Raw genomic sequence first — 23379 nt, forward strand, 5'->3', positions numbered from 1 at the left:
CACATTTCTTTCTACCTGATTTCTAGAGTCTAGCTTTTTACAGGGCAGTGAAAAGTGGTTATTTGAATCCGGTGGTCACGAATCGAATTACAGGGTTGACTGAAACGATGACACTTGGACACTTGAATTAGCATTTCCACCTCTGTGCCTCAGAGTGTCACAGCAGAGGTTAGCTTGGGGTGTGGATAAACCCTTAAACTAGTGGTTTCCAACCTTAGTTCTATATTGGAGGAATCTGGGAACTTTACACCAGATTCTAATGAAATTAAGTCTGGAATGGGCCTGGACATTGGGACTTTTTGAAGTTTCCCAGGTCTAGCCTGCAGGCAAGGTTGACCATCATGGCAAACCAAAGGGGAGATCTTCCTGCTGTTACCACCTTAGCCAAAAACAAAAAAGACTGGGGAACTCCAGGGACCTGTAAGAGGAAAGGCTAAGAAAGGATGGAAAGCCAGTGGGTAAGATGCTTCCTAGAGGAAATGGGGATGGTGATGTGAGTAGGCTGGTCATAGGGAACAGTGGCAGCCGGGGAGGAATAGATTTCCATTGAGAATGATAAAGGGGGCTACAGTTGCAAACTTTACACGTGGCATGTTTGGCCCCAACTGGAATGCCTCTACCTTAACTGCAGTCTCAGGGGAGGGTTATTTCCTGAGCTACATGAGTTTCAAGCAAATTAGTTCTTTGGAACCAGCTAAAATGTATCTGCAGTTGGCTCATGTTACTTTAAAATGCATAATAGCAGACTGAAAGAGTCATTTAGTTTCTGGGTTCCTTCAGAGTTCTAAATTCAAGGAAAGAAGTGCCAGTCCCTCATCCCCCGACCCCACCCCCTGTCCTTGACACTCTGCTCCTCTCTGGCCCATGGGATCCGGTCATCCCCACTCAGCACTGGTCATGCCACCCCACCCTCTGTAGGTAGCCCTGTTCCAAGCTCAGCTCCCCCTCAGACAGAGGAAAAGCAGGCTGGGGCCCTGTGAGGATGAAAGAAACCCCAGTGACCTCCTTTGAAGTGAGTACGTCACTCACTTTGTCGTCTTTGGATGACAAGAGAACATTTTGTGCTTTGCTTTCTGTGGAACTGGAGTACCAACTGAATTTGGATTGGTGATCATTTTATAGGTGGCTGTCACTGGGGTTCCAGACCATATGAACACAATTATTACATATGGCACGCTTAGTCACTATTGTTAGTTTTACTTCAAGGGCAGAGGAAATGGAGAAAAGTAATTTGCTCACAAAGTCCTTTTAAGCAAAACTAAGAATGATGGCTCTTCCTAACACCCACTTAACTTTCAGCCAAAGGACTTCTTTGCATAAGCACCTTCTCCCATGCATGCTAATTAGCAGGTCATTTTTCTAAGAGGCCTTCTGCAGCCACCCTCTCCTTATTCTAACTTTGTGCTATTCTCAGGGCAAAGTTCTTGGGAGGAGGAGCCACATGTATTTCTTGGATTGGAGAATCAATAGGTAGTTGGGAACAACCAAACAGAAGTGCAGTTTGGGATCTCATAACCATTTATAGCCTGTCACTAACAGACCAAAAGCTTCAGGCTTCTGTCGCCCCGGTAACAGCCCTTCTCCCCTAGGAGTCTGGGCTGGGAGGCTGCTGACTTACAGAGATAAGGTCAAGCTGGATCATTCCAGTATTCTCGGGGTCCAGCTGCTTAAATATCCCTGTGGAGGAAGAAAGAGGATGTCACATAAATGAGTGAACTGAAACAAAGATCACATTATCCTCTTCCCCAGACTGGCAGCCGATTTCATCGAATGTCACAGCTATGATTTCTTCCCACTATCCCCAGATTAAAGAAGGAGTTTCATTCCCAGCTGAACAGACTCGTCTCTGGCTCAGGTTGTTTCACCCATGAAGAAAAGTAGGCTGCTTTCCTGCCGAGAGAACTGAAATGGGTCTTTTCCCCCAATGGGCACTTACTGAACAGTGTCTCCAGTCGAATCAAACACCGGACAAAATTGTCAAAATCGATGATGAGGTCGTCATCTGCAAACCGGGCAACAATCACTTGGTGGAGCTGACAGGGCATCTTGAAACCTGAAGTTAAATGAATAAGCAAACTGATGGCAAGGTGTTCGATTGCACCCGTGGGCTCTGCGCATGGGCTGTGGACCTGGCGGGGCGGTTTAGATGACAGTTGTCTTTGCTGTGGTCCCCCTGGTTGCTCTGCTGTGAGATTTTTTTTTTGCAAACCTAGTGCCTCTGGCGTTGCTGGATGGATGTGGCAGAAACTGTTCATGCTAAACCAATATTAATTCTCCCTTTTTCCATAGTAGTAGAATTTTTTTTTTTTTAATTTGGCTGTGCTGCGTCTTAGCTGCAGCACACGGGATCTTTGTTGCCACATGCAGGATCTTTCAGTTGGGGCACACAGGCTCTTTAGTTGTGGCATGTGGGCTCTAGTTCCCTGACCAGGGATTGAACCTGGGCCCCCTGCATTGGGAGTGTGGAGTCTTAATCACTGGACCACCAAGGAGGTCTCCCACAGTAGTAGAATTTTTAACAGGTCATGGCTGCCTAGAATTCAGGCTACATTTCTCAGTTTCCCTTACAGTCCTCTGAGGCCTTGTGACTAAGCCCTGGCACTGGGATTTGTGTACAGAGTGATGTATGCCCTTAAAGGCAAGGAGATTAGGACTTCCCCGGTGGTCCACTGGTTAAGAATCCACCTTGCAATGCAGGGGACACACGTTCATGCCTGGTTGGGGAACTAAGATCCCACATGCCTTGGGGCAACTGAGCCCGCACACCATGAACTACTGAGTTCACATAACATGATGAAAGATCTCACACGACCCAAGGAGGATTGCAAGCAGCCAGATAATAAATACTTTATATGTGTGTGCGTATACACTTACTTGCTCAGTCATGTCCAACTCTTTGTAACCCTATGGACTGTAGCCTGCTAGGCTCCTCTGTTCATGGGGATTTTCCAGGCAAGAGTATTGGAGTGGGTTGCCATGTTCTCCTCCAGGGGATCTTCCCAACCCAGGGATAGAACCCAGGTCTCCAGCATTGCAGGTAGATCCTTTACTGTCTGAATCACTAGGGAAGTCCATGAATACTGGAGTGGGTAGCCTATCCCTTCTCCAGGGGATCTTCCCCACCCAGGAATCGAACTGGGGTCTCCTGCATTGCAGATGGATTCTTTACCAGCTGAGCTACCAGGGAAGCCCATATATATATGAAGACAAGGAGACTGTCTTTCCCTCCTTCTGTCAGCCTGTTGCTAGCATGTGGCTTTGGCAAGCTGTCCTGGTCCTGCAGATACAGGCAATGCTCTGCAGGCTGGTGACACAATATGACAGAGGGAACCCGGGTCCCTGACAGCAGGAGACACCATCCCGGCCTTGGACGGCTTGAGCTTGAATTGCTATGTGAGAGAACGGTGTATGTTGTTTAAACCACTCACTTGGGGGGTCTCTGCTGCAGCATTATCCCATCAAATGAACAACTCCATGTTGTCATATCTGTCCCCACACCAGTCTCCCACTCTGCAGGTCTCCCACAGCTCGTGTCCTTTTTTACGGACATCACATTCTGTTAGGGACTCACTCAAGGATGGAGCTGGACATCCCACTTCTGCTGAACCAGCTCTGCACCTGAACAGGGTGGGGAGTGGGGAGTGGGGGTGGTGGGTCTGTTGAGAACTGACTTTGCCTGCAACCCAACAGGGCCCTCAGAGGGAAATGGGATTCAAGAAGCCTTAGAGAGCAGACACATCCTGGACTCCATTTCATTTTACCAATTCGTTTTTAAAAGGCAAATGAAAAGGAGGTGTTTGTATTGAACCAGCGCCTACTTTTGGAGAAGGCAATGGCACCCCACTCCAATACTCTTGCCTGGAAAATCCCATGGACAGAGGAGCCTGGTAGGCTGCAATCCATGGGGTCACTAAGAGTCGGGCACGACTGAGGGACTTCACTTTCACTTTTCACTTTCATGCATTGGAGAGGGAAATGGCAACCCACTCCAGTATTCTTGCCTGGAGAATCCCAGGGGGAAGAGCCTGGTGGGCTGCCATCTATGGGGTCGCACAGAGTCAGACACGACTGAAGCGACTTAGCAGCAGCAGCAGCAGCACCTACTTTATTTCAGTTTACCAAGCTTTGTATCATATAGTCTAAGTTTTCGCATGTTCTACAGATAAAGAAAATACAGTGAGGAAGTATTACCTGCTTCTTCTAATGCTTTCCGCATCTCATAGGAGTTCATGGTTCCAGACCGGTCCACATCAATTTCCCGGTAAATTTTCTGGAACATAAAAAACAGAAAATCATGACCTGAAAGGCAGCAAGTTACCTCTGTGCTATGTGCTAAGTGGGGCTGGGGTGTTTCCAGCTCTGTGCCTCTACTTTGGCCTTGGAAAAATCATCCACGTTTCAGCCTTAAATAGTATTTTGCCTCTTTGTGTGAGCTGGATTATAAATAAGCCCATCAAATCACCTAGCCAACTCCATGAGTCCTGTTACTATCTTCTGTAATCTTTGCACTTGAGCTGTCAGAAACCCAAACTACAAGGGATTACAGTTACACAAACCTTTTCAGGACGTTTGATGGTGGCTTTTAGATGACCCCGTTTCCAGTCCATAAGGAAGTATGCCACTTAATTTGCCCCGACCTGTTTGCACCCATTCTGAGCTCCATCACAGGTACAATCCCCTCCCCTTGGAGCTGTTCCTCCACATCCCAACACAGACCCACTGCCCCTGCCGCCCGGCCCTCATGGGCTCTCACTTGGTATTTCTGAATCTTCGTCCAGAGAATGTAGAACTCCTTCAGACCCAGTTTGCCACTCCCATCCGACTGCCTTCAGTTAAGGAAAGCTCCTGGAGTCTGGGTCCACCCGGCCTGAGTCACCTCGTCTGTCCTCTCCCCTGGGGAGTCTGGTAACCCCAGTCATCCACGAGGAGCTCTCGTAGAAGGCCCTTTTCCACTCTTCACACTGGCTAGAGCTCCCTCTAAGGGCTGGTGGACAGGCCCAGTAGAGACCTGCAGACCCCCTGACCCTGCGTGCTGACTGGTCTGGGGTGATCTGCTGAAGGCCCCAGGTGCTGCTAGCAATGAGCCCTCGGATGATATGCAGAGGCTTTGGGCGGCTTTTAATGGCCTGGCCCTTGCCTATTTGGGGAGAATTATTATTTCTAAGAGGACTTTTGTGAGGGGAGCTCACAGCAGGTGCCAAGGGCCCACCAAATGAAGCTTCACAGCAGCTTGGACCATCCAGGCCACTCCTGCCCAGCACCTCCCAGGAAGCAGGAAGGACACTGGATGGGTGAGGAGTCGGCCTTGGGGCCAGGTGGTGGCCTAGGAAGGGGCCAGAGCAAAGACGAAGGACTGTGCTCTTGTTGGGGGGCAGGGGCGCTCTTAGGACGGAAAACCATGCCTGGGGAAACATTCACATCAGAAACACCATGGTTTAGGGACTGTTCCCCTAGAGGTAGCAAGTCCAAACTGCCCTGGCAGGTGACGGTGGGTGTGCTGTTGGGCACTTTCTGCAAGAGCCCAGGAACCACTCAGCCTGTGGTGCGGGTGGTGGGAGGGGAGAGGGCTGGAGTGAATGTGGCATCTCGCATTCCCTCATTTGAAGCTTCCCGAATTTCCCCAGCGAGAGAGGTCACTGCTGACAACAGTCCTACACCTCGGCCGGCGGGGACCGCTGGCCGCTGTGAGGGGAAGGAAGCATGTGTTTGAATCTTCCCAGAGTGCAGTTTCACACTCCCCCAGCCTCTGTCCTCGGGGCCTGTTAAAGGATACGTCGAGCATGTCCACCATGATTTTGCAGGTCTCAATGCTAAAGCCGTCGGACTTGATATCTTGGCCTAGGATCAAAAGAAGTGTGAGAGGAGCATCTTGTGGAGCAGTGCTATTCAACATGACCTTCTGGGAGGACAGGGAAGTCCTGTGTCTGCACCCCTGATGTGGGATCCACTTGTGTGTGCTAAGTCGTTGTCACATCTGACTCTTTGTGACCCCATGGACTGTAGCCCACCAGGTTCCTCTGTCCATGGGGTTTTCCCAGCAAGAATACTGGAGTGGGTTGCCATTTCCTCCTCCAGGGGATCTTCCCCACCCAGGGACTGAACCCAGTGTCTCCTGCATTGCAGGTGGATTCTTTACCGCTGAGCCACCAGAGGAGCCACTTAAGTTATTTTAAATAGCCACATAAGGCTGATGGCCATGATACTGGGCCAGTGCAGAGATGTGTAACCTTTTTTTGACTTCTTTGTATATTAGCCATGGGCACCCAGGATTTTAATAAGAGCTTTCTAAAATTTTTTGACTGTGCCGCATGGCATGTGGTATCTTAGTTCCCCAACCAGGGGTTGAAACCTTGCCCCCTGCATTGGAAGGTGGAGTCTTAACCATAGGACCGCCAAGGAAGGCCAAGTGTTTTTTAAATAAATAACAGGATGATAAGGATCTGGGCTTTTAAGTGCAAAGCCACCTGTGGACAGATCGGAAGCCCCATGTGCTCATTCTAGGCTGGGCCCTGAAGAAGAAGATGTTTACTTATCTATCTCTTTGTAGGTGTTCAGGGGTCCTGTGTGTCCCCAGCTGGGTGGGAATTGAGGGCTGGAGCCTGTATTCTCCTGGGTGAGTCACTTGCAAGGTGAGTCCCGTGTAGTTGGTGGTCAGTAGGTGGAGTGAGCACCTCGCCACAGACATGAGTCTTCCCACAGCCTTCAGGGGAGCCCACCCCTTTTGCCATGAAATGTTAGGACCTAACCTGTCTCAAAGCTGCCCTTCTGGGCACTGACCCCTTCTCCGTGTGGGCATGAGACTGTGCGTGGGCCCCTTGGGGAGAAGGAGGAGTCACCAGGCATTGCTTGGGGGGAGGTACCGCGCTCTGAGGTGTGGGGGAGGCCACTGCTGTGCCCCCAACAAAGAGCAGCTGAATCTGAGCTGGCCATACCCCTCCCCTCCCCACATCTGTGCAGAAACAACGAGCCTCTGTGTCCCTGGGCTTATGACGGCCACACAGCTGAAGAGCCCGTGACCTCACTTGTGCCTGGCGGCCTTGAGGGTAAACACCATCTTCTCGTCACCCCCAGATCAGAGGAGGGGAGCCTAGGACTGGGACGCATCTTGGGGAAGCCCTGCCCTGGCCCAGCCTTTCTGGCCGATCGACCCCCTAACTGCAGCTCCTCGAATCACAGACGCTCAAAAGCAGCCATTTGTTCCAAGGCCACAGATGGTTTCCATGAAGGGTGTGTTGTTTGCATCCACTGTGATGGAAGACCCTGCAGGCCTAGAACCTTCTTTGGCTTCCAGAGGAGGATTTTCATCTCTTGGGATTGAGCCAGAGTGAAGTCCCCGGGACTTCTGGAGACAATCCCCAGACTGACACTCAGACCTGACAACATACTCACTTGTTTCTGATTTGGTCTGAGAACTGATACTCGACAGTCCCTGCTCAGTGGACTGCTGCTGTCTTATCAAAGCAGCATAGTTCTCAGGATAACTTGAGGGGGAAATGCCTCTATGTGTACATGTGTGTGTGAGTGTGCGCACATGCGTGCACACCTTCTCCCTAACCTCTGCAGTGGTGATCAACACTGGGGAGGTGGACTATCCAGCCCTTGTTAATTTTTGCTTGCATGTGTGCTAACTCGTGTCCGACTCTGTGTGACCCTATGGACTGTGGCCTGCCAGGCTCCTCTGTCTATGGGATTCTCCAGGCAAGAATACTGGAGTGGGTTGCCCTGCATCAAACCAGTGTCTCTTATGTCTCCTGCATAAGCATGTGGGTTCTTTACCACTAGAGTCTTCTGGGAAGCCCTAGTTTTTGCCTAAGAAACAGTTAAACCTGAAAGGGTATGTGAGGACCATGGCTCTCTAGTTCCTTCTCAAGCTGCCACCTACTTCTGCCCACTCTTTGTGGAAGCCCGTCAGCCCAGGCTGAAAGCAGCCATTTGGGCAGCCTTGAAGCCACTTGCCTGGCCCACTGGGTCAACTGAAGTGACATTTCTCCCAATAAGAACTGGCCTGACCAGGTGCAGTTAAACACACATTTGGGAGATGAGCCTTTTTAATGCCATCCCCTTAGTTTGAGTGAAAGAGAGATCATGCATTTTTCCATCTTTTGGCTAATCAGTGAGCTAGTGCCGCTCCGTCAGTCATTCCCCACTGAACACAGCTGGGAGTCCAGCAATGGGGAGTGCTTTCCGGCTCCCTCCTTCGTCTGGACTGACTCACTCCTTCTTAGCAATTAATCATGGTAACAGCCACCATTTACAGAGCCCAGACTTGGTGCTACGCAATTCCTACATGTCATCTCAGTCACTCTGAAGAGATAAATAATAATGTGCCTATTTTGCAGATAAAGAAACGAGAGTCAGGGAGGTTACCTAATTTCATTTAGACCGCAGAGCTAGTAAGTCATGGAAACCTGGATATGACTTTTGACCTCCAGACTCCAGAAACATTTGCCTTTTTAGGCCAAGCCACGTGGCATGTGGGATTTTAGTTCCCTGACCAGGGATGGGAACCCATGCCCACTGCATTGGGAGTGAGGTGTCTTAACCACTGGATCACCAGGGAAGTCCTACCTTTGCCCCCCACCTTTTTTTTTTTTTTTAATCACATTGAGTAGAACCTCCTTCATCCAGTTCTTTGTTGGTGGTGGCAGTATTTGAGCAGGACTGGGAATGATGGTTCAGCCATCACAGTATCTGAGATGGGAAAGGGAAGGATCCCCGTGTTCCCTCATACTGCACGAGGACGAGCAGGATGAGGGATTTGCAAGGAGGGGATACTCACGCTTTGCTAGCACTCTTCTCAGGATTGTCTGCAACTCAAAGGCAGAAATCTCTGCGTCCTGTGGAAACACACAACCAAAGTGTCATTACTGGCTCCCTTGGAATGCATGTAGCACAGAGGAGCAGGTGTGTGACCAGTGTCCAGAGGAGCTGGGCTCCAGCGGAGCCCTGCGAGGTGCGTTAGATCTGGGGTCTATGCGTGCGCATTTCTGTTTTTTAAAGATGCTAATGTTTTACTTTATTTTTAAAGCACTTAATTTCTTCTTTACTCGTTTATTTATTTTTTTGGCATTGTGTGGCATGAGGAATCTTAGTTCCCCAACCAGGGATCAAACCAGTGCTCCGCTGCAGTCTTAACCACTGGACCACCAGGGAGGTCCCGCATGTGCATTTCTAACAAGCCCCCAGGAGATGATGCTGCCGCCCCCATATGGCACTATGAGTAGCACAGCCACAGCCCGAATTCTAGTTAGTGTTTCAGTGTACAATATTAAAACAGGCAGAGTTCATTCACCACTGCCTTGCTGTAGAGAACGTAAAGAATAAATCCTCCACTCTATCCATGTTTGTGGTCTTTAGACTCAGTTCTTTACACTATTCCTCTCACACAGCATGCCTTCCCCTCCCTTTAAAACCAAGACCTGTGGCGTTAGTTGGAACCAGCTGTCTCCAAGAACTGGCCCAGCACTTTCTCTGTGGCCTCTGATGCCAGAGCCCCTCAGGAGTGGTGTGGGTGCCTCTGTTCACGTACACATATTGTGTAACTGGGGGACAAGCCCTATTATTTGAGACCAAGGTTGACACTGTGCCTTCGTGGGGGGTGTGTGTATGTCGGTGTGTATGATTCAATTAGAGGGGAAATGGATCTCTGTGATGCTCCTTCCATTAGAAACCAGGAGGCATGCAGGAGCAGGTGGTGCCTGCTTCAGCTCTTTGATGAGGAGGCCTAGGTGAGTCGACAGTGGACACTGGCAAGAGCTAGCATCCTCCATATATGGAGGAAAATGCATTTTTTGAAGTTGTTGGAACAGGAGGCCCACTAACTTTGTAGTGGACCGAAGCCCAAGTGGCTGAGAGATTTCTTTTTAAAGAACAGGGATGTCTGGTACTCTGTTGCTTACATCCTTGAGATTAAAGACCCGCCATCTCCCCAAATGTTTTTGTGGGAATCAAGGAGAAGGGGCCAAGTTCCACGCCTCAGTCACAGTGGCAGAGAGCAAATGACACAGACACAGGAGAGGCCCGGAGTCCTCAGGTAGGAGGATCTCATCGAGAGCTGACCGGACAGCGGAAGCCCCTGTCGACTGATGCACAAAAATTCTAGGGAGGCCGTTAGCAAGGAATCTCAACGGAAACCTCAGTTACATTTGCAACTCCTCTTTGCTTTTGTTCTGTTTGTTTTTTGTTTCTGCTCCCCGCTTAAATGGAAGTCTTTGAGGACAAAGACTGTCCCATTTTTGGTATCAAAGCAGGACACATAACAGGGACCTGGGGACCACTCACCTCTCCGGCCAGCTGGGCGAACAGTCTCCTGAATCCATCATCGATGTCATCCTCGCTGATGTCAATCTGGAAGGCGAGGGAGACCCAGGAGTGAGAGAGGGTGACCAGCAGATGTCTACTCTCCCTTCCAGGGTGGCCTCCCCTCCCTGCTCAGGAACCCTCTCTCCCTCTCTTGGGCCTGAATTCTAAGGTTACTGAGATTAAGGACAGGTGAGGAATTAATAAAAGAATTTTTTCCAGTTAAAACCCACGAGAGGAAATATGTATACTATGTGAGAGGGAATTACACTCTCATTTCTCACATAGACATCTTCTCTGACATTCCACTAAAATGGACTTTCATGATCTAATTAACGAGCGCTCAGAAACATAAAGACTAGCTGGCAAGTTCTGGAAGGACACTGACCACGTCGAGAGCACAGATATGAGGCTGTTGGAAATCGTTCTGTCTCTCACTGTGACGAGTGTGGAGCCTCGGCAGCCGAGAGTAACAGAATCACGGAGCCCCGGCGGGCATCGGGACGGCCGAAGAGTGCTCCTTCCTCTGTGTGGTCCCCTTCCTCCACCTGGGCCAAGTCTGCAAGGCCTGAGCTGTAGCCCTCAAAGCCCTCAGGCCTTACCCCGAATCACAACTCTGGGGACTCTGGGGACCCTGAGAAATCTTGTGCAGCACTTTGGTTTAATCAGTGAGAAAACTGAGGTCCAGAAAGGGGAGTGACAAGACCGCCCGCTGCTCAGAGCAGCCGGGGGGTCCCATCCTCCGTGGCACCCACGCCTGTGGGCTACGCCTGGGGCACCGCCCAGGCCCCACGTGGCAGCCAGAACTGGTGCAGGAGGGGCCCTCAGACTCCCAGGCCAGGGCTGCACCCCAGCTTCAAGCTGTGCTCCTGAAGTCCCAGGGGCCTCGGAAACCCCTGGGGTTATTTTCTGCTCCTCTCCTCTTGGGCTGTGTGGGACACAGGCATGGAATTCGAACAGTTACAGTACCTCGTCAATGTTGGCCTCGATTTCATCGTCGACAACTCTAGAAGCAGAAGGAAGGCGTGTGTTACTGCAGAGGGAGTGGGCAGAAATCCCTGCTAAAATGGAACTGGCATATTACACCCAGCATGGGGTGGGCACAGGGGGTTTCTCTGCATCCCAAGTTTCTGTGACAACACATCCCGTAATTTCAGCAGAAATTAAAGCAGAAACGATCTAAAAAAGTGTCATCACCAAAAACACTTGGAGCATCAGAATGTTTTTGGTCCCTAGTTTTTGGTCTTTATCAAAGAACACAGGCTTCCCATGTACTATGGCGGTGGTGCTCTGGCCTGGAGAACAGTTTTTAGGTTCCCTTGGAAACACTCTTTGCCCTCGTGAACACACCGAGAATCAGCATACCCTGCTGCCTAGGGCGGGAGGAGGCAGGCAGCCGGGGAGGCCTAGGGGAGATTTCAAATGAGGCTCCGGCACTGGCTGGTTTATCCCACGCCTGTGTGAAGGGCTGGGTCCTTCTGCTCTACAGTGAGGCAAGTTAAGCCCAGGAGGGTCTCCCTCCGGCCCCTGGGATCTCAAACTAGACCACCAAGAGTCCCGTCTACCGTGCTGATGCCTCACAGAAGGATGCACGCGGAGACTTCTTGGTGCTGACAGTTAGAATCAGGATTAATATCCTGGGACAAGAAGGTGGACACCTTTGAGGGATGGCGTGTCCCCTTTGGGGAGGGAGCTCCCCAAGAGATGGCAGAGTTGGTGGCGGGGAAGGAGGTGGTTGAGGTTTCCCCGGGAGGGGACTGAGGTTGACATAGGACCGTGTCATTCCAATGCACTGTGTCATGTCCCCATTTCCTTGTCAGTGGGGACCACAGGCTAAATACCAGGCCAGCCCCGAGGATCCTAGGAGCTGAGAGCAAGGCCCTGCCCCACGGCGAGCTTAAGCAGAGGAAGGGAGCCTGTCAGAGGCAGGAAAGCTACAGCCATGGCAGTGCTGTTACCCGTTCGAAGCTCTGACACTTTCCCTCACTTTAACAACACCCCAGTTTTCTCAAGAGGAACTCCTTCTCTGCCGTGCACTGTCTTGGAGCCTGGGCCATCATCCTTGGCCCTCCTGCCTGCTGCCCTCCCCTTCTAGGCAGCTTCTAGAGCCCATCCAACGGAGACACTCTACTGAGTCTCTTGACCTTGAGCATGTGACTCAGGTCAGAGGGGACACGGCAGCCACCACAACCCCTGCTTCCCACACCCTGGTCCTCGGGAGCATCTGAGGTCCCTGCACTTTTCTATCCCGTTGTCCAGCCTCCCGTAGGTTCTAGAGAGTTCCATGGCCTTCCAGTAATCTCCATCTGCTTAAGTTACCCCAGGCTGATTACATCACATGCAGTCAAGGGCCGAGATGAACAGACACAGTTGGGCAGCAGCCGGAGAAGCAGAAGCCACTAGAATTGAGGCTGTACTGACAGTGGCTTCAGCTAAAAAGGATCCTGGACAGCTGGGCTCCAGTGAGGAAGGGGGAACGCCTTGAGACCTAGTGATTGCCGCGGGGAGACTTACTCACACCCTTGGCTCTGCCAGGCCGGCGGACTGGGGACACAAGGATCCCACCAGCACTGCCCTAGTTGGTGGACATTCGGAGACACGGCTGTAAAGTCAGGCTCTGCGACTGGCTCTGCCACCACCCCTTTCTAACCCCAAAGATCCTGAGTGGCTATTTTCTTTGCTGACGTGATGACAGCGCTAGAGTTCTTCAATAGCTCGCCCCTGAAGCCGGCAGGTGTTATAGAAAAAGAAACTGACGTTCAGAGGAGTGAGGTTGCTCCAGGCAAGCCAGGAACAAGGGGCGCGGAGGAGGAGGGCTGAACGACCTACTGGTAGTCGGCTTTCTTCTCGGAAAAGACCCGGATGCAGAAGTCGCCGTCCTTGTTGGGCTCGAAGGTGGAGGGCACCACGATGTACTCCCCGGGGGGCAGCTTGAAGCGGTTGAGCACCTCCCGCAGGTTGATGAAGGTGTCCGACCGCTCCCGCGCTCTGGTTGTCAGGAAGAATTTTTTGCTGAGGTGGATGTTGGTCTGTCCAGTCAACTGGTGAAGAAAGAGGAGCATGTGGGAGTGGATGGAGGGAAGGGCTCCAAGCACCGCCCTCTCCACTCCTTGGGGTGAGAGGATCACAGCCATAAGGCTGGAGCGTCACAGATAAAAAGCAAGCCTTTCAGCCCAAACAGCAGCTCAGAGACACACGTAAGAGGGGACCCACATTCACCCACTGTCTGCAGACACCCCATCTCTTCACTCAGACAGAGGTCCTCAGCCTTGCTGCAATGACTCGGGGATATCAGAGTCCCCGTGGCTGGGATCCGCTCGGTTCTGTGTGGTGTAGACACACTGACACAAGCAGACAGGTGAGGAGGGGTCCCAGCTCCCAAACCCGGGGTGTCAGTCTGTCCACAGCATCCGCAAAGACCCAGGATGCTACCAGGTGCTCTGCCTCGTTTGTGTTGACTTGAATAACCAACCGTGGCCTTTAAAGACACACACCGCAACTGTGCATCTCACCAGCTCAGTGAAGCCTGACTGTGGGCCTGTTAAGTGCTCTCAAGTATCTCAATGCATCCCAACAATCTGGTAAGGTGGATGGTTGGTCAGTTTTACTGACGAAGAAACTGACGTTCAGATAGGGCAAGTAAATTGTCCAAGGTCACACAGCCTGCAGGTGGCAGAGCTGGGAACGGGGTCCAGGTCTCTTGCTATGTCCCCCCATCTCCTTATAATACCACTTGTAGGGCTCATCATTTCTCTTTAGGCCAGTTTTTTTGTTTTGGTCATGCCATGAGGCAGGTGGGATCTTAGTTCCCTGACCAGGGATTGAACTTGCGCCCCCTACACTGGCAGTGCAGAGTTCTAACCACTGGACAGCCAGGGAAGTCCCTCTAGCCTATTTTAGGAGCACTACAGGACTCTTGAGAAGAGTCTCCTGCAGTTCCAGGACCAACGAACCTCCACCCAGGACTAAATGTGTCTGACTCTGCGGGCCTCAGGGAGAAAGTACGTTCCATTGGGACTGTCCCGGACCCCTCCCCATGTGCTTAGACCGTGAGACCTAGGACCTGAGCAACCTCACCAGGGCTTAGGGGGCGGGGGTGGGCATTCACTCTTCATAGACATGAGCCCCTGCCCAGACTTCACGAGACCCCAGAGCCAGCAGTCTAAGCCTTTTCCTTGTTGGTGAACCTGAGCCCCAAGGATGGGGGCTGTCGCGTGCCAGACGTACCTCCTCTGGAACCTGCAAATAAAGGAAAGCATGTGTAATTCAGACTCTGGAAGAGCTCCATAAAGAAATGTCACCACTGAGATGGTCTCCTTTGTTACTCTACTCCTTCTGTAGCCTTAGCAAGAATAACTAAGTCATCAAAATAAGTATTTTCCAAGGAACTCAAAGCATTCTCACATTTTAAAAAAAATTCTTAGGACTTAGCAATAATGAGGATGAGCGCTTAGCACCATTCCTAACTTACAGAGCATGAAACCAAGGCTTGGAGCTGTGAAGTGGCTGTCTACAGTTACCAGCTGCCTGCAGCAAAGCCTACACCCCTCCTTCCCCCAGGGAAAACAGAGCTGAGCTGCTTGAAGAAGCAGCAGGATGTGCTCTGGCCTGGAGCCAGCAGGTGTCAGTTCTAGGTTCCTATTGGCCACCTCCATCTGTATTTCCTCAAGTAAGTCTCTTCCCTTCTCTGGCCTCAGTTTCCTTATCTCTAAAATGGGATCAAATGAGCCCCCAGGTCCTTCTCAGCTCTCGCAGCCCATGGCTAGATTTCCTGGCCTGTGAGTGGTGGGGGTAGGGTGGGCTGGGTGTCACAATTCAGTCTGCATTTTTCTGGCAGTTATTCTGTCCCAGCTCTGAAGTCCTCAGCTCCTACTTCAGAGACTGAGGAGCTTGGAATTGTGTGCATTTTTAGCAAAGATGATGTTTGCCAAACTCCACCTGTTCGTGCGTGAGAAGGTAGATCACTGCCCTGATGAGTGAAGTGAGCAGACAGCCTTCTCTCTGACACTGTGCCTGACTCCCACGTGCTGTGCTGGGAGCCTGGCTCTTGAGGGATTGTGGGAACCCTAATTTGCAATATTTCCTAATTTCTACAGTGTAAATACTGCCCACTCCTTGCCAAGGTCATTTTTGGGCTGCCAAAGTGACTTCACTGAAGGGTGGGGCCAGGGAGAGTGGGCCAGCTCCAGCACATCATCAGGGCCCCCCACCACACCGATGTGCACCCCACTTCAGCAGCTCTGAAGTCCTCCTTTCACCCCTCTTCTCCCACTGCTCACCCCAGGCTGGGAGAAACTCTTCTCTGTGCTGTAGAAAGGAGTGGGGAGGGGACCCAGTAGTGGCAATGACATGGCTGCTCTCTGACTGTGGCTGAGCTGGGCTTTGGTTTACTTTGCAAAGTTCCAGAAGAAAGGACATGGGGGAAGTCACCGTGCCTGTGTGGGGGCCGGGCTCCACCTGCGGAGCCCTGGTTGGAGCCTAAGGCCAACTAACTGCTCCCCTGCCCAGCGCTCTGCCATAAAAGCAGACACTCTGTGGACTCAGACCAGAGAGCACCTGCTGGCTCAGTTCTTGCCTTCACGCTGGTGCCCCGTGTGGTTCCATATGCTCTGTCCTCAGTTCACATCTGTTCGATTTACTGGAGGTTGACGACCAACCAGAGTGCCAGGCCTGGGGATGTGAGAAGGGCCACAGAGGCTATTTGATACCATGGGACCTCCGGAAGCTGGCTGCAGGGAAAGGGGGGCCTCCAGCGACACAGACCAACTGCAGGGACCTCCCTGCATGACTTCTCCTAAGACTGGCCTGGACCCTGGCTTTGGTTTTCTTTGGCCAAGCTTCTGGTTTGGAGCCCCCTCCCCAGGTCTGCTTCTGGGGTTGGCAGAGGTTAAGAGCCGAGAAGGAAGGGAAGGCGGAGCCCCGCCCCCGTGGATGCCCCGCCCCCGTGGATGCCCCGCCCCGCGGACACCCCGCCCCCATACCTCATAGATGCCGAAGCCAATGGTGTGCATGTCCTCGCCCATCTTCCTCTGCCGCCGCCGGTGCTTCTGGATGAGGCCCACCAGGAAGGTGCAGCCGCTCTCCCCGTCCTCCTGGTCCTCGTCCTCTTCCTCCAGCTTGATCAGGTACTGAGGGTTCATCCAGAACGTGTCTGCAGACAGAGAGGGGCGGGGTCAGTCACCCAACACACAACACACGGGTGGGGGAGATGGAAGAGGAACCAGAGACCAGGACTGGAGGGGGGGTGCATTTCTCACCCTGGAACAGGGTGGTCAGAGCTGAGGCCCAGATCTCCTTTGGATCAGCTATGACATCCCCTACTTTTTCCTCCCCTCACCAGGCTCTAACTCGGGGGTCAGAGATGGCTTGGACGGCATGGCTAGGGAGACTTGGGGACTAGCTCTGCAGCCCCCTCAATGAACTAAGGGCCAGGAACATCAGTGCACAATCTCAGCCTCTTGTTCTGTGTCCCTGTCCTCCTGGGCCTGTGCCCTTGCCCACTCCCATGGTGCTGGAAGGAGCTGAGATTCATTCATTTTAAGGATAATTAATATGATTGCCTCCCCTTCCTTGATGGGATAATACTTGGATTCTGGAAATAAAGACATCATCTAGTATGTGTTAGTCACTCAGTCGTGTCTGACTCTTTGCGACCCCATGGACTATAGGTTGCCAGACTCCTCTGTCCATGGGATTCTCTAGACAAGAATACTGGAGAGGGTTGCCATTACCCTCTCCAAACATCTAGTATAGGGCTTGGCAAACTATGGCTCTGTTTTTACAAATAAAGTTTTATTAGCACACAGCCACATCCATTCATTAAGTATGGCTGCCTTTGGGCTACAGCAACAGTTGATAGTTACCATAGAGACTGGGTGGTCCACAGAGCCAGGTATCAACTATCTGTCCCTCAAGAGAGAGTTTACCAACCCCTGAAATAAGGGGTGGAAGATAGTCTTGTCTGAGGCAGAGGACAGTCTCCTAGAACCTCTGGAACTTGCTTGGTGGCTGCACACATGAGGTGAAGGATTAAAAGCACCAGAGCTACAGGCACCAGCTAGTCCCAGTCTGACTACTTGTTCTGTGGCCCGAGCATACCACTCAGAGCCTCGGTTTCTTCATCTGTAACAGAGAATCCATATATGACCATGACTTGCCACTGCAGTGCTTAAAGGCTGACTTCACAGCCAGACTGCTTGGGTTCTTAACCCTAGGCACAGTCAAGGCTCTGTGGCCCTTGGGCAAGACATTTAACTTCACCAAGTCCCCTCATCTTAAGGATGGAGATGATAATAAAGTGCCTGCCCCAGAAGTCTTCTGTGAAGACTAGCACCCAATGTGTCTTCCACAATCGGCAGATGTCATCGTGATGAGACAGTTTCTGAGGTAGAGAGGGCAGGGGAGGACTGGGTCATCGAGGCAGAAGAGTCAAGGGAATCAACAAAGGATGAACCACTAGAGGAATCCTCACTGCCACCTCCTCTGAGCAGGGCCCCATCAGCATTGGCTGAGTGAATTGGGCACAAAAGTGTTGCCAGGCAACAACCAGGGCCTGGATGTGCAGAGACCCAGTGGGTGAGAACCTCTGCTGGGCTAAGCTGCTTGGGCTTTGGGTGGATAAAGTAGCCCATGGGCATGAAGTGGGGTTAGTGCTACCTCAGTGTGAGGTCATGGCATCAGGGAATCTAGGGCCTGGAGAGGAATCACAGACTCAGCACGTCTTGGGTTCTGCCCAGGCAGGTAGAAAGGTGAGCACAGAAGGGAAGGGGCTGAGGAGACCGAGAGGGTGTTGAGATGGAGACTCAGGAAGGAGAGACAGAGGGCCCCAGTGGTAGGAGCAGCCAGGCTGGGGTGCAGCACCCCAGGGTAAGGTTGAGAGGGGCTCACTCGGGTAGTTCCTGCAGCCGCCCGCGGTGGAGCCCCGCCTCCAGTTCCCATCCATCTTGGTGAGTTTCCACTTCTTGTAGGTGTCACTGGTGAGTGTGTCAGGGGTCAGGTTGCAGATTTCCAGGCGGGAATAGTGTCTCAGGAAGTCGTTGAAAGACATCCTGCAAAAGCAAGGACGCGTGACCCAGGCTGCCAGAGGATGCACTGGCAAGCCTGGACCTTCCACCCAAGGCCAGACTAGGACGCAGTTAGGGCAGCCAGTGGACAGCATGTCAGGGCCGCATGGCCACTAGGTCAGCCATCGGACGGCGCCGGTTCCGGTCCTGGTGCTGCCACCTTCCAGCTGGTAATCTTGAACAAGTTACCTAAGCCTCTCTGAAACTCAGAACTCTCATCTGTAGAAACGGGGGTGTCAAAGGAGACACGAGTATCAAATGAGACAAAATATGGACACTCAGTTGGTAAGATGTCAGGACTGTACAGATGTGGGTGGTCTCAGAGCAGCACAGACACAGATGCCCAGGCCCATCCCTGTTCTCCCAGGGACCTGTTTCTTGAAGCCTTGGGAAGATTCTCTAGGAACTTGTTAGGAGTGAAGTCCATCTTTCCCCTCTTTTTCTCGTGTTCTCAGGACCTGAACACTCCTGCAGGAATTCATAGCCTTCTCTGCTGAGCTGCTCAGCTTTGAAACCCAATTGTTGAGATGGATAAATTGAAGAGGTTCAGGAACTTTTTTGTTCAAGGTCTTACAGTGAATTTAAAACAACAAAACCCTGATCCCACACTCCTGTGCCCTCCACACAATAATCTCACTCAATTTTGAGTAAAGATCAGTCACCTTTTTTCTTAAAGCCCAAGAATCTTACCAGAATTCCCCATCCTCATGCTGTCTAGTCAGCGTTTCCCTCACCTCGGGGTCGACTGTGTTCCAGTTTGGGCAGCTGGAAAACCAAGCGATGGGACAGACATTAGAAACTAGTGTGGAGCAATGACTTCTCCCCAAGTTGCTCCAAATTTGAGGACCAGGGACACGCTCTCTCATCTGAGGGCCCAGACCCCAGTAAGGAAGGGAAGTGACACCCAGGTGGCTGAGAGGTGCAGGGCAGTAGGGTGAGAGGATACCTTATCCTGGAAGATGGGGGCAAGGAAGATTCCAAAGAATGAACACAGCCCATTGGATAGACAGGAAGTAGCATCAGTGACCCAAACTGGGAAGGGCTTGGCAGCTCTTTTAAGGAGTGACTAGAAATCCAATCGGAGAAGGCAATAGCACCCCACTCCAGTACTTTTGCCTAGAAAATCCCATGGACGGAGGAGCCTGCTAGGCTGCAGTCCATGGGGTCGCTAGAGTCGGACATGACTGAGCAACTTCGCTTTTACTTTTCACTTTCATTCATTGGAGAAGGAAATGGCAACCCACTCCAGTGTTCTTGCCTGGAGAATCCCAGGGACAGCGGAGCTTGGTGGGCTGCCATCTATGGGGTCGTACAGAGTCAGACACAACTGAAGCGACTTAGCAGCAGCAGCAGCAGAAATCCAATGGAGGGGGGAGGGGGTGCTCATCTTGGCCTCTGCAGCTGACCTGCGGGCCCTGGTGGGTGTCTCTCTGCCAAAGCAGAGGCTGCCTGGGAATTGGCCAGGGAAAAGGTGGAATTGTAGCTGCTGGGCTGTGGAGGAGAACGGGGAGATAGGAGCAGAGGAAGACCAGGAGAGGGGCTCATGGGAGATTTCACCCTAGAGCTGAAGGTTGAACAGGCCAACCAAGAACCCTGGACATCAACAGAGGACTTCTATTGGCACAACGTTTACATCCTTGGGATAGAACGAGTGCTTGAAGGAGGAAAGGTGTGTATTTTCTCTGAAGATCCAATAGCAGAGTGACTTTGAGCCAGCGAAGGGGTGGACCATGAGCTGATGAAAGGATGAGCATCCCGGGAGCTTGGGCCTTGAAAGGCAGCCAGGTGGCTGGAGTGTTGTGGTTAAGAGTCCTGAGGGGCCACCAGCCCCATGGGTCCCACTCGGGGTGGGGGAACCCTGTGCTCTGGGACTTTATTCTCAGCACAGCCGCCATGCGTGCTCTCCTTAGCTCCCCCCTCCCAGAGCTTCCTGGCCGGACGCCCCCCACCCAGACCCCCACCACCCTCCTCACTTGTCATTCCACTGCCCGGTCCACTCCACCTCTCCCCAGGGATTCCGGATGCGGATCAGCTTCTGCAGGCTTCCTCTGCTTTCCACCTGAAGGACGGGTGGGTGAAGGAGAGGAGGGAGATGCTGAGTTCAAGCCAGGCCTGGAGGTTCTCCGGCCCAAAGCCCCTTTCTCCATGAGGCAGGGATGGGAGCCATGTTACAAGGGGGATCACAAAAGGGAGAAGGATTTGACCCCTAGACTCTCGCTGCTGCTCAGCTTGTGGCAGCTCCTGGGTCTAACCCTCAGAAGACCGGGGCTCTTCAACCTCCGTTGTGAGCCAGAGGCACAAACGCCCTTGTTCTGGGCTCTGCACTGGCACGTCACCTGTGAACCTCCGTTCAGCTGACTATAATAGGATGTATTTTTGTCACAGGAGCTCCGTCAAATGAACACTGGTGATGACAAGCAAAACGGTACATGGATCTTGACTAAACCTTGGACTGGGGGCATTGAGGAGGCTATAAAAGACATTTTGGAGCAACTGGGGAAATGTTTATATGCACTATTTATTGCATCACATTATTGAATTAATGTTTATTTCTTCAGCATGAAAACAGTACTGGGATTATGTAAGACAGTGTCCCTGTGGGCAGGAGATAAATACTGAAATGTCAGGAGCGAGTGAAGTGTTGTGACATTTGCGATTTCCTTCCAAATGGCTCAGAAAGAAAGTGCACACTAAGCGATGAAACAGCTGTGGAAAATCTTAACCATTGTTGAATCCAGGGAAATAGCATTTGAATGTTTACTATATGATTCTTTCAGCTTTTCTGTAGACTTGAGATTTTTCAAAATACAAAGATGTGGGGAGTTGGATAAAACAAAGATTCAAGGTTAAAAACAAAAAACCGCACTGAGTATGTCAGACGACCTAGGATCTAGTCTTCATTCAGTGATTAGAAGATGGCTATCTAACAACATTTAAAGTAATGATACGGAGAAGGCAATGGCACCCCACTCCAGTACTTTGCCTGGAAAATCCCATGGATGGAGGAGCCTGATAGGCTGCAGTCCATGGGGTCGCTACGAGTCGGACTCGACTGAAGCGACTCAGCAGCAGCAGCAGCAGCAGCATGGTAACGATAATAACAGCCAAGTCAAGGAGAGCGATTTGTTTATACACAACTTGTCAGGAAGTCTGAGCGCTTTACACGTATTAACTCGTTTGATTCACCTCAACAACCTTACAACGGGTATCACTGTATTATGGTTTCTAATTCAACTTTGAGGAAACTGGGGAGTAGAAGAGAGTTTAAACACTTGCCCAGGCCAACAGCGTGCAAGGGGCAGAGTCAGATTTGAACACTAACCGGGGCACTAATGCTTTTGTGAGATCAAATGTGAAAGCACTTTAAAGAGGCTGGAACACGACACTGTGTCGTGTTCTCTTTAGCTGGTCTGGAGGAAGGAGGCGATTCTGGAACTTGATGGCACTGCGCCTGGCCCCACTCGCGGCCAGCAGAGGGCAGCGCGCGGCCGGCAGGCGCTGGGGAGGGCCACCCGTCGCGAGCCCTGAACTTCAGCAACTCGGGGCTGCTGGGAAAGGACCGGGAACGCGGGGCCCCACCCTCGGCAAGCAGGCAAAAATGTGCTTCTGCCATCGGGTGAGGGAGAGAAAGATCCCCAGGAATGCCTGCCGGGCGTTACCTCCTCGGCGCCGGTCACCGAGTACGCGTGCCCCTTCACCAGCTTCTGGAACGTGATGGCCTCCGAGTCCGCAGCGCTGGTGATCTGCAAACGCGGGAGAATCAGTCCGGCCTCCACATCCCGCCTTCTTCCCTCCTTCCCTCCCTCGCTCGGGTCCTACCGCAGGGCGGGGGGCCTGGGTGGTGGGTGAGAGAGCCGCCCCACTCCCGCCCAGAGCCCTCCCGCCGTTATTTACAACCAGAGGAGAGGCTGCAAGCAGCCCTCGGGGGGCGCCGCACCTGCACTCGTGTGTGTGCCCCGCGCAGTCACAAATTCCCGCAGGAAAAGGGCACGCCGTGCAGAGGGGGCTCAGGGCACACACCTGGGCGGCCCAAATGCGCTGGGTCTCCGGAAACCGCGCGGATCGCCCTGCCCCGCCCCGCTGCAGGGTTTACACGAGGGTAGTCCTCCGTTTCTGCCTGACTTCAGAATTGGAGTCTGGCTAGTCCAGGTTCAATGCACGATACTGGATGCTTGGGGCTAGTGCACTGGGACGACCCGGAGGGATGGTATGGGGAGGGAGGAGGGAGGAGGGTTCAGGATGGGGAACATATGTATACCTGTGGTGGATTCATTTTGATATTTGGCAAAACTAATACAATTTTGTAAAGTTTAAAAATAAAATTTAAAAAAAAAAAAAAAAAAGGCTTCCCCAGGGATCCCATTCCCCATCTGTTGTGATGGAGGTGGTTATTTTTGTCTGAGTCAATGAGAAGGGCTGCTAGTAGAAAGGGTCTATGCCTGGACATGGTCTGCAGAGAAGGTTTGCAAATCTCCGCCTAGAGTCGCACACAGACTTGGACCCCCCAGAGCCAGGCTTCTTATGCCTGATCCCAGAGCAACCAGCTCCTCCTGGTTAGGACAGGGCTGGGCCACTGGGCACAGGCAAAGCCTGGCGGCTCCTTGCTGACAGGATGTCACACCCACCTCCCTTCCCCTGGCAAGGTGTGCCAGCAAGGCTTGCATGAGGAGATGGTTCCTCCCTGTGCCTCCTAAAGTCTTCCTACAGATCTGCTAACCCTGCACCAGTCTGGGGGAGGCTGCTGGGCTCTGGGCATAGGCCCTGCAGGTGGGCTGAAGGTGAATGGGATGGTGCTGCCCTTGGGCCCAGCAGAGGGCAGGGGACTCTCACAGAAGTTGTGATCTGGGTGGTGAGTCACAGGAGGCTGAGGGTTGTACGTGGGCTGGAGAGAGAACAGCTGGAGGCTGGAGTCACCATTTGGGCAACAGTTGTACCCCCAGCCAGCCTGACTGTTGCCTAGCCACCCCTGGGCGGACAAAAGATGGGCTAGTCGTTCGGGGAGTAAGGGCAGTGGGAC

The 23379-nt window shown here is 52.2% G+C and overlaps 1 protein-coding gene and 1 long non-coding RNA gene across 2 annotated transcripts in view; one reads left to right on the forward strand and one right to left on the reverse strand.

Moving 5' to 3' along the window:
• The window catches only part of CAPN2 (calpain 2), a 58366-nt gene that overhangs the window by 1097 nt on the left and 33890 nt on the right, over positions 1-23379 (reverse strand). The window contains exons 6-20 of the mRNA XM_086345199.1: positions 22022-22105; positions 20336-20421; positions 19053-19127; positions 18187-18347; positions 16281-16450; positions 14527-14538; positions 13129-13340; positions 11269-11305; positions 10282-10347; positions 8780-8837; positions 5774-5838; positions 4754-4822; positions 4192-4270; positions 1937-2053; positions 1619-1677 (exon numbers count right to left, since the gene is read on the reverse strand). Coding sequence (XP_086201325.1) covers positions 1619-1677; positions 1937-2053; positions 4192-4270; positions 4754-4822; positions 5774-5838; positions 8780-8837; positions 10282-10347; positions 11269-11305; positions 13129-13340; positions 14527-14538; positions 16281-16450; positions 18187-18347; positions 19053-19127; positions 20336-20421; positions 22022-22105 — 1350 coding nt within the window. The remainder of the gene's footprint in view (positions 1-1618; positions 1678-1936; positions 2054-4191; positions 4271-4753; positions 4823-5773; positions 5839-8779; positions 8838-10281; positions 10348-11268; positions 11306-13128; positions 13341-14526; positions 14539-16280; positions 16451-18186; positions 18348-19052; positions 19128-20335; positions 20422-22021; positions 22106-23379) is intronic.
• Positions 6501-9341, forward strand: LOC147356860 (uncharacterized). The gene is made up of 2 exons (XR_015143579.1): positions 6501-6629; positions 6958-9341. It is a non-coding gene; the product is annotated as an uncharacterized LOC147356860 (long non-coding RNA).

The sequence above is a fragment of the Bos grunniens genome, chromosome 16 (assembly GCF_055505025.1).
Source record: "Bos grunniens cultivar Pamir isolate PY7600 chromosome 16, Bosgru_T2T1.0, whole genome shotgun sequence".
Taxonomy (NCBI): Eukaryota; Metazoa; Chordata; class Mammalia; order Artiodactyla; family Bovidae; genus Bos; species Bos grunniens.